The sequence below is a fragment of the Diceros bicornis genome, chromosome 4 (assembly GCF_020826845.1).
Source record: "Diceros bicornis minor isolate mBicDic1 chromosome 4, mDicBic1.mat.cur, whole genome shotgun sequence".
Lineage (NCBI taxonomy): Eukaryota > Metazoa > Chordata > Mammalia > Perissodactyla > Rhinocerotidae > Diceros > Diceros bicornis.
Window position 1 is genome coordinate 48,367,959 of NC_080743.1, and position 11,050 is coordinate 48,379,008.

The following is an 11,050-nucleotide window of genomic DNA, read 5'->3' on the forward strand; positions in this document are numbered from 1 at the left end:
CCCGGTCAATTACCGTTTTCCTTCTGTTACACCATCAGTGGTTCTGTCTATACGAAGCTCATCATCCTGGTTGACCACTGGAAACCAAGTTGACTAATCAGGACATTTCAATGCATTGCTTAACGTGGACAGCCTTGACTGGAATTTTGACTTTTCATTCCTGTGTGTGATAACCACTTCTCTCAATATATTAATCAGTTTTCCACTTTCTAGTCTCTACTCTTTAGAGACACACAGCCACCCGCCCTGGGTATGTCTGGGCCCAGACTGCTTCTCTAGGTCTCCTTATGGGTGACTTCCAGGACACTCTTGTACCCTTCCCCTAGCACCCAGACAGGGACAAGCAGAAATGCTTTTCATGACAGCAGGGAAGAGCGAAGGCAAGGTGTGGGCTCTTTGTGATCATTTACTTGCTTCTACTTTTTACCTCTTTTCACATATGCTGTTTTCTTTAATTTCTCCTTTTCTTCCCCCATCATCACTCAATCCTCCTTCTTACTGTTGTCTTAGCCAACTCTTGGCTTCTCTCTTCCCAGTCAGTTATTTTTCTTCTCCATGACTAGGCTTGGCCTTTGTCCACACAATACCAAGCATCTGGATAGATGGTAAAAACATGCTGTCAAATACACAGATGTTTGGAAACATCTGGATAGGTTGGCACCCAGCAGCAACAACAGCTGGATAATGGAATTAATTTTTCACTTTTCAGTCATCACTTGACATTAGATGGACAGAGTCTTACCAGTCACAATCTAAGCATGGCCCATTATCTGCTAGCGATTCTTTTTTCCTCTCACATGGGGAATTATCTCTGTCAATCATTTTATTGTCGAAGAAAAGAGGAAGAAATATGTCTCTTCTTGGGCTCACAGTACATCATCACTCTATGCCTCAGTTCTTTTCTTATTGAAAGAGCTAGTAGGAACTGACAATTTCTTTAACCTTTCCCACCCCAGAGGCAGGGAGAAAGAATAAGGCGTGTGAAACACTGTTTTCTCCACGCAAGTCTGGAGAATTTGACAAGAACTTGTTTCTTATTAGAACCACTCTATCTGGTCTGAGATCTTTTCCCCCCTCATTCTCTCTTATATTCTTTGTACCACTCTATTTACAAGAGAGAGCAAAATGATGGCAATTTATTATTCTCGTCCTCTGTGTTCCACAAAAGGCCCGTATTATCTGCTTGTATTTTTCTCAGGTAGCTTAGAATAACACTGCTCTGCCCCACTGGGGCCTTCAGTAGAAGGATGATCCCTAGAGGCTGTCGCAGACAGCAGAGTGTTCATTGTTACCTCTGGCTCTATCTGGCAGCCTCAAAGTAACTTCCAAACGTTAATGAAGCTGCAGGACATCGTCACCACGGTAGTGTCAGCATTAACTCCCTCGCAGAAGGACAAATCCCAGCAGAAGTGCGTGGCTTTGCCCACCCGGGGCTACAATCATAGTGGTGCATCCGTGTCTACACGTGCAAATTGGTGTGACTTAATTGTGTGTGTGTATTATGTGTGTGAGCAAGCCGTTATTATAGACCAAAAGATTAAGGGAATGGATCCGTTGGATGTTTCTGTTTTCAGTAGATTTGGTGGAATAGAGACACAGCCCCCAGTCAGTGCAGTCAGAAAATATATCAGTCAATTTAGTGAAAGCCAATTCCAGTGTGAGTGTTTGCTGGCGCCACGTAGACGCGCCTAAGTGGCTGCAGATCACAGCGGGTCAGTGAAGAGCCCTGGGGTCGTAGGTCCACGCTGTGTCCCCCAGGGCGGCTGTGTTGTCCCTGCTCCACATCTACAGTGGCGCGGGCCCGCGTAGTGGGTGTCTCCTGCCGGCCGTCCTCTTCAGGCCAAGGAGGCTCCCACGGGCATGAGCAGGATTCTGGGCTTTCTGTTCTCCTGGCAGAGGGCCTCTCCCCTCCCCCGCCTTCTTTCCCCTTCCTCCCTGCTGCCCTCCTCCCTCCCTCCACCTTCTCCCAGAGGAGGTGACAGACGGGCCTGTAATTTGGTTCCATTCGCTCGACTGGAGCAACACCTGCCCCCCTCCCATGGGACGTGAGGGTCTCATCCCAAACCATACAAGAAGCCAAAGACAAATCCGGGCCCACATGCAAATACGACGGGGAGAGGAACACAGCACAGCCACAGCCCTCGCTCCAATCCTGCCCACAAACCAAGACAGTCAAATACCTCTTGAAGTTCAAACTACTAAAATCACCCAAAACTTTAATTTGGTTTTCAAGGTTTTATTTTTTTATTACTAATTAGCTATTATAGTAATATCTCCTCTCACTCACACCACAGAACAATAAAACAAATTGTCTGGCATTAGGTGGTACTGATAATAAAATTCAAAAATAGAGCTAGGTATAAAGAACAAGGTGAGCTGAGATATGCAGGTGTGTGTGTGACAGCTGTAGGCCCGTGGCGTCTGTCACATGGATAACACAATAGATGTGCAATCCCGGATGGGCTCATTTTCCTTGCGTAAAGCCTTCAGTGCCCACACACAGCCTCTCTAGTAAGAACAACACTCATTTCTTTTTCCATTTATTTAGAATTATACAGGGCCACTAACTAGCCACTAACCCTTTCTGAACATTTCCCCAAAGTCTGCGTGTTTTCAGGGCCATCCTGTGAGAGTGACTCATTCCGGATCCTCCTGAGGCTTGATACGGAGCAATAAGGCACGACGTTGGCAACACAGAAACTTCTAAGGCCAGACTCGGACCCACCCCCACCTCTATGCCTTAGTCACCTGTTTCACTTCTGTGTGATGCTGTGGTCTCTCAACATGAGAGGACAAGTCCAATGAATCGGGCCAGTGTCTAGCCCAGGGCCCAGGCTGCTTAAAGGAGAAAATTTCTTCTTTCAATTGTTGTAGTTTTGTTTCGTTTTTACACACAAGAGAAACTTTTGCATTTTTTCCCTTTTTTCCAAAGTATAAGCTTTCGAGTTTTACTGCCTTTCAGCTTCATTTTCCCATTCAAGTCCTTACTAGCAGGGTAACCCTGGGTATTTTACTTAACTTCTCTGTGTTTTTGTGCGTAATGTAGGAACAAAAAGAGCTTCTACCTCACTGAGTTGTTGGAGGATTGAGCGAGTTAATAATGGGAAGTGCCTGGCACAGGGTGAGTGCTCTATCTGTGCAGTTGTTTTTGCTGATGTTGTTATTAGTCGCCAGGCTACTACCAAAGGTGCCAGCGTGGGGTCTATGTGTGGAATGAGCACGGGATTGGTGTCAAAGACTTAGAGGTGGGTTGCTGCTGACAAGGTGTGAGACTGTGGGTGGGCCACTTACCCACTCAGAGTGTCCGTCATACCCCCTGTACGAGGGACCTGAGGGACTTACAGAGATAGCCCAAGTGACAGACTTTGTGAACTGAAAGGACCATGCTAGGGGCACTTGTTACTGTAGTCAATGACCTTCAGGCCTCCATAGGTGCTACTGTCAGGGAAGGCTGGCTGGTCTTCACTCACAAGTCCCTAGCGAGCTTCCTACTTCAGGTCACCTCCTCACCCCGGTTCCTGACTAACAGCTAAGAGAATCAACCTGATCTTTTGTCTTTCAATCTTTGAATCTGCCTAAGTTGGGCTCCGCCCACTTATCGTGTCCTGGTGCTGCCTTCTCCCTTCTCCCTTACCCTGGGCTGTAGTGGGCCGGCCGCCAACCACTAGCTACCCCAGCACACCCCACACAGCGGCTTTGGACTGTGGAAGGGCCTTCTGTGCTGAAGCAGCCAGTTCTCAGGCATGTTCGCCCATGACAGGCCAGGGGGGAGGGTGACGGGTGGGGCGATCACGTCCAACATGAGTGTAAGAGAACGTGCCAAAGTGAGGAGGACGGGGGTGAATTTTTAAAACAGAAGGAGAACTACCAGAGAAAAGAGCCAACTGACCGGAGGAAAAAGATAATGGGGAAAGGTGGGTTGACCAGCTGTGAAATTCCCCTCAAAAATGTGGGTGCTCACTGATGACGTTCAGAAAATACTGTTCATTAGTTTCACTGTAATAATGGTATTTTAATTACTTTTTGTTTTTTTAACAGAGTCCTCTATCTGTTAGAGATACTTACTGATGCGTTTGTAGATAAGATGATGTGATGTTTGGGATTTGCTTCAAATAGCCCAAAGGGGTAGAAGGAGAGCGTGGATAGAGTATAAATGAACTATCAAGGATATTAGAATCCAGTTGACTATTCCCTGGGCTTTTGTAGATGTTCCTAAATTTTCCATAAGACTGTTTTTTAAGTACAGTTGCTCAGAAAATTCATGCTCATTGATTTTTACTCACCAGGCCCGGATCGACTCACACCTGAACTGAGGCGAACCCCCCCTCAACGCAGACCTCCACCTGCAGCGCGGCTCCCCTCCCGCTGTTCACGGAACGGTCTCCAGCCTTTGTTATTTTTCATCAGTGCACCAGATATCGCAGCTCCAGAGTCAGTTCCGGAGGGTGTCTCCTTCTTCTCCCCACCACTTTAAAAGGTGGTTTGTAGGCAGTGTGAGAATGGGCCTCCACTTGCTAAGCAGTGTGGGTGGGGGACACTGAGGAGCCAGACCCACCCACGTGGTGGTGAACAGTAATGCCGTGGACAGTGTCAGGTCAGCGCCAGTCTCCTTCAGGAGGGGCTGATCCAGGGCCACCACTAGCCTGTCTTCCTGCAAAGTGGAAAGAGGCTCCCCTGCCTCCAACAGTTCAGCCCCCAGCCAGGGCACACTCTAGATCTGTTAATGGAGCACAGGCTCAGCTTAGCCTCCACAGGTCCCCTTGGTTAGGGGGACCCTGTGCACTGCAGATCCTGTACTCCTTAGGCATTTCCTGAGCCGAAGCTTCCCTCAAGCACATGGATGGAGAGAAAGGGTGCAGGGGCCAGGGGTAGGATGTGTGTGCATGGCATGGCTGCCCCTCTAGCAAAAGAAAACCACTGAGTATGACCGGTAAAGGCAGGCGTTTTGATAAACAAACATGGCTCCATGACCCTGGGCAAGTTATTTAATTTCTCTAAGCCTCAATTTCTTCATCCGTTAAATGGTGATAATAAAAGTATCTATTTCAGTGGGTTGTTGTGAGAATTAAATGAGATAATGTACACAAAGCACTTAACTCAGTAAGTATATAGTACACACTGAATACATGTTAGCTATCAATATTTCTACTATACCAACAATAAAAGAGAGCCCTTCTAGGCCTGGAAAAGGGTATTGACTATGTATGCACTTAAGTTCGCTGTCCCCTCCCCCTTAACCCCTGCCACCCCAAACCTTGGTGGGAGGAAGACTGTCATTCAGAGACTGATAGCAGTGATGGGAACTGGATAAATCATGGCATTACAGAGGTTGACTCTGTCTACTTACCTCATCATGGCAGTCCAGTGACACCTGCTCCTAGGGCAGGGCCACTGGAAGAAGCCCCAAGAGCAGGGGTCATATGGGAAGTAGGCGTTCCCTGCCCCAGTCCTCTACCTCCATCCCAGCCTCATTTCTTTCCATACCCACTTCCCCTGTCCTCAGTCTGCTCTTCCTTTCCTGATCCGTCCCACCACCCACATTCTCAAACATTGATCCTCCCCTTGCCCTTTCCCTGCAAGGGAAGATTTTTTTGCCCAGGACTTTTACTCCTTTTCTCTGGATGTTTCTGGATGGTGGCAGAAGTGAGGCGGCCATCTGGGCATAGAAATATTTAGCACAGGTGGTCTTGTCGGCTGGGCCAGGTGGGACTAGGTTTTCTGGGGAGCAGCAATGTCTGGGCCAGTTGTTGGGCAGCTGAGGGCAGAGAGCAGAGGTGACAGGAGAGCAGGAGGAACTGTGCTCCCAGGTCTGTCTACAGAGAGAGCAAGCTGGGGGTGAAGGATGAGGCCACCACTTGCGCAAATGGCCAGTGATCGGCTTGGGCTGTTGTGGTGGCATGAGCACAGGACGTGTTAACAGGATGTGAGAAGAAAGGGCTCTACAAGTGGCAGCAATCATGGAGGCTGCTGGTTAGGCAGATCTAGGTCTCTACCCAGAGGTCACCTCCTCCGAGAGGCCTTCTGGAACAGCTCTACCTAAAATCATCCCCCACCAGCATTCCTGCTGCCGTGCTCTATTTCCTTAACCTGCTTTATTTCTCTTCACAGCATTTAGCAATACCTGAAATTAAATATTGTTTATTTATTTGTTGTCAGTGTACTGCTCTTCTCCATTAGACTGACTCATTTGTTGTTCTATTTTCAGCATCTAGAACAATGCCTGGCACACAGTAGGTCTTCAATAAATATTTGTTGAATGTAAGACTGAATGATCACCATCATCATTACTCAGAGAAGAATCATTACCCCCTTGCCCACGGCTGAACAGCCACTGAGTCCGTGCTACACGCCAAGGATGAGTCAGTCACCCTCCAGTCCAGCAGGAGCCGCAGTGCTGCCTTTCTCTTGGGAGGGTGCTCAGCAGCCTCAGATTTGAAATGACATTGCAGAGATCCCTCCTGGGATCACATGGGCTGTGTGGCTGGGCAGGGATACTGTCCTTTGTCCATGTCCATCTTATGTTAACTCCAAGGGTGGGGGCCTTAGTCTAGGCAGGTGAGTTAATAGGTCCCTCCTAGATGTCAATGGGAGCACTGTGTTGGTCAGTTGGAAATTTGGCTCATAAACCAGGAAAAGGGAGGCCCTCGGAAGGTTTCTAGAGGTTAGAGTTAACTTTGTTTCCCTCGCACAGGAGCAGGGGCGATTTTTCTGTCCTATCATGGAGAAGTGCTATCAGGACCAGGAGCAGCCATCTCTCCCAACTCCCAGAGGTGGGAAGACCTGCAAACTCTCAGTCCAAAGACAGCGTGTGCCTGCAGGCAGGAGTAACCAGCCACCGCTGCAGCGGGCAGGACTCGGTCCAGATACAAGGCCGAAGAATGTACCATTCTTTTTCATGTCCTGCGAAGTGTTTTCCTACTAAGCACCTCCATGTGAAGAAGAGAATGAAGTCCCACTTATTAGGGATCTATGAACCTGACTACAAGATACCTGGGTGAAAAGTAAAAAATGCTCATAATCCCAGATATTTTATAGACATAAAACCAAGCAGAGATTTGGTGTAATACAGACTTATAGTTCATAATACTCTACATATGTGCGTATATATAGTTTTAAAGTTATTCATGTCTTCTCCTTATAGAAAGACTATTTCACATTTTTATACTAATTATAGGCTTTTGTAGATGACATTCTTCATATCCCAAGGTTGGTCCAGGACTTAATTTTTTTTTCTTGTTGGCAGGTATCATGTCCTGAATCTATGTCCTGATGATTAGATGTTTGAGAGCTACAATATACACATTGTTCTTAATAAATGCCATGAGGACTGAGCGTCATCACACCACGGGTCTCCGCACAGCCATTTAGTAGCTGTGTGACTCAGTGCAAGGCACTTAAACTCCCTGTGCCTCAGTTGCCCAACTCTAATTTGAAGAGGTTGGGTTAGTTACTAAGCTTCCTTTTAGAGCAAAAGAATCTATGATTCAAGTAATATTTGTAAATAAACACTATAATTTTTTCCTCATTGAGAGAAACATGATCTCTGTCACCATCATATATGGGGCAGCTATTTATAGACTGATCAGCATCTGAGTTTATGAAGAGCATCAAATATCTTAGTACATAAATATGTTAAAGTTTTTTTTTACTAGTTCCTTTCTGAGGAATTGTGTCCATTAAGATATTTCATGCTCAGCCAGTTATGTTCATTATTTTTAGACAGCATGCTTAAAATAAAGGAGAGGACTTTATTTGATACCTTTATTTATATGCAAAACAGCTCACCATTCATGAGATATGAAAAATTTGTCAGATAGAAACCAGATTATATCTATTTTCACTACAAAATATTGCATTATATAAAGCAACAGAGACACACAAAAACCCTGAAAAAGACTAAAATCTTTGGATAGCAGATGTGGTTTTTTTTTCCCTTGTCTCTAAAATACACTCCTTGTTCTAAGAGTTTCACAGCTGAGAACATGAAACATTTTCAGGTTATAGACTTTTCTTTTTGGTTGTCACAGAGGAAAGCAGTTCTGAATTCTTTTTTTTTTCTTAGGAAAATAACTTAATTTCCTAAAATCATCCCACGCACAAACATCACACACACACACAAAGAAGCTACTCTCCTTATAAACAGTTTGTAAAGTACTCTTCAGACATAACTACAGATAAGAATAACAACATTTACTTTTTTGAAAAAAACTATAATAGTGAAGTGCTAGTGTTGCTGATCTCACAACAAAAGAGCCTTTCAAGAACAAACGTCTTAATATATAAAATATGTTTAGAAACAGGGAGAAGTGGGACATTTGTTATACAAGTGCAATATAATTAGAGCAAAAAGAAAGACCACAGTAGAATCTCAACAAACACGTAAAAAGTTAGACGTAATTGTTCCACAGGAGAAAGTGTAAACACTCGACTATAAATAAATTGGCACAGAGTATCCAAAGTAAAATTATCACCACTCTGAAAAATAAATGTCTTGAAAAAAATACTCTACTCCTTCTAACATAAATAAAAATAGGTTGTCTTTTTCTAACTGCACCTATGGGTCCACATGTTTAAGGTCACAAATAGATGTTTTTGGATATATAAAGGGGCACTTCGCCTGAAAAAGCAATCAGACATTAAATTTTCCATTTAAATATGGATTTTCCTGTCTACATTAGTGTCATACCTTGGGGTTAATATCTCACCAGGTTCAAATCTTCCCACAATGTGTCTGTTTGTTCTCAATGTATCTTTTTAACCTTACCAAATCCGTAGGGTTTGTCTGTTTTATTTGGATTCTAATATAATCTTTCTTTTCACAATGGAACGGAGAGTTTCCTCTTCCACCTTTCTGTGCCTTAAATCTCTACGCTGGAGGAGATGCCCTCCCCTCCCCTCCGAATGTTTGGTGATTTGTCAATTAGAAAAATTCCAGATCGTCTTAAGCTATGAGCCTATATATACTCTGAGCTTCTGCCCTCATTCTTTCAAAACATCAAGCTCCGTGGGAGACAAATATAGGAGAACTCGAAGTCTCCAGTGAGCTAAAGCAACAACCCTTAAAGGGATCCTAACACACGGAGAGGAGGCCTGGAAGCGGCTCATCTCGGGTGCCTCCAGGAGGTTCTCTTGGCCTGGAAAACACCCCCTGCAAGCCCCAGGGCTCCCCACACAACCCCACCTTCCAGAGTCGGAAACCTTCCCTCGTCGCCCTGCTGCCCGGAGGGAACAGGTGGCGAGCTTCTTCCCCCATCCCAGTTTCTCGCGGCGGCCGCCCCGCTGGGCCGCCCCTCCGCCGCCATCCCCGAGGCGGCCGCCCGGGTCGGTGGCCTTTCCCCGACTTGCGCCCAGGCGGCCTCCCGCGGCGCCCCCCGCCCTACACGTCCAGGACGTGGTTGAGATAGGAGATGTAGCAGATGGCCAGGCGCAGGATCTCGATCTTGGAGAGCTTCTTGTCCGGGGGCAGCGTGGGCAGCAGTTTGCGGAGCTCGGCGAAGGCCAGGTTGAAGGCCTCCACGCGGATGCGCTCGCGGGTGGCGTGGGCCGAGCGGTACTTGGCCGTGGCGCGCCGGCGCCGGCGCTTCTCCTCCCGGCTCAGCTGCTGCGGGTGCGGGTACAGCGCGGCCCGGCTGCCGCCCTTGCCGTCGCCCTCGGCCTCCTCCACCGGCTCCAGGTCCGACACGCTGCCCAGCACCTTGGCGTCCGCGCCGCCCAGCGACTCCGGGTCCGAGTGCGCCGAGCTGGGGTGGTCCGAGTCGGCGGCTTGGTCTGGACTCAGCATCATTTTGGAGGCTGAGGGGGAGTCAGAAAATCAATCAATAAAAGGAATCGGGGTCTTCTTTTGATGTGAGGGAGGGCGGACAAGGGCCTACCACGCCGGGCCTCCGCGCGTCCCGGGCCCTCCCCACCCCAGGCCAGCGCGCTCTGCGGAACTGGCACCGCGGGCAGGGGGCGCGCCGAGAGGCGCAGGCCCGAGGGCCCGAGGCCCGCGCCTCCGCAGGGCGCCGGAGAGAGCGAGGTCTGGGCTCGGCCCAGGACGCATTCTGGACCTGACACCTCGGCCTGCAGGAAGCCAAGACCGGCCTGTGGGTCTGGTCCGGCGGGGAGGCCGCAGGCCTGCCAGGCCGCGCCTGGGTTTGTGCCTCCTTCTCTGACCAAATATCAACATCGCCATTCTGCCTCCCGCACGTCTCCTTCCCTGACAAATGAATGACGCCGAACAACGAATACTTCTGGGTTTTACGGGGGGCGGGGAGACGCGGAGAGCCCTTCCCGCCCCGAGGGCCTCGGCGGAGGCAGCCGGTGAGCCGCGGGGCCCGCGGGCCTCGCGCTGGCCTGGGGCGCGGGGAGCGGCCGGGCGGCGAAGGGCGCCCCGCGCTGGAGAGGAACCCCCGCCCTGAGCGCGCACAGAGAGCGAGCGGCCCGGAGCGGGCAGGCCTCCTCGTCCCCCTCGCGCTTCTCCAGGATAATAAAGAAACGACTAAACAAACGTGGAGGCTCCTTTCAACAGAAAATTGACTCTTCTGCCCTGTCCGGCTCCCAAAGCACCATCTGTCACGCAGACAGCCACACACATCGGGGACCTAGGGACGCGGAGACTTGGGAGAAAACAATGCGCCCGGCAGTCTGCCGACCACCTCACGGGAAAATGCCGGCGGCCGGGGCGCTGCGGGAGGAGAGGCTGGGGAGGGAAGGGAAGGGCCAGGAGGAGGCGGGCGCCGCGCGTGGGGCTCCGGCCCGAGCTGCATCTCCGCGGGCAAAGTTCGCGTGCCCCGGGGGGGGGGGGGCCGGAATCGGGAGCCTGCTGCCCCCGGGCGGCCTGGCCAAGGCCGCGCTAGTCTGGCCTTAGCTCTCCTCTAACGGTGCCCTCCTGGAAGGGCCTCCTGGCCCGGCTCCTCCTGGGCACCTGGAGGATCGGCCCCCGACCGCGTGCCTTCTGGAAGGAGGCCGCTCTCAATCGCTGGGCTTCGGGGCAATTCCGGCTTCCAGAAAAGGGCCAGCCGGAGGGGAAGGCACCTGCGGGTGCAGCGCGCGCCGACCGCGGGCGCCG

General features: G+C 49.6%; 1 protein-coding gene across 1 annotated transcript; it reads right to left on the minus strand.

Moving 5' to 3' along the window:
- Window positions 1–9,376: 9,376 nt before the first annotated feature.
- NHLH2 (nescient helix-loop-helix 2) lies at window positions 9,377–9,784 on the minus strand. The gene has a single exon (XM_058537233.1). It carries the CDS (start codon window positions 9,782–9,784, stop codon window positions 9,377–9,379), a length of 408 nt encoding a protein of 135 aa, XP_058393216.1.
- Window positions 9,785–11,050: the final 1,266 nt, after the last annotated feature.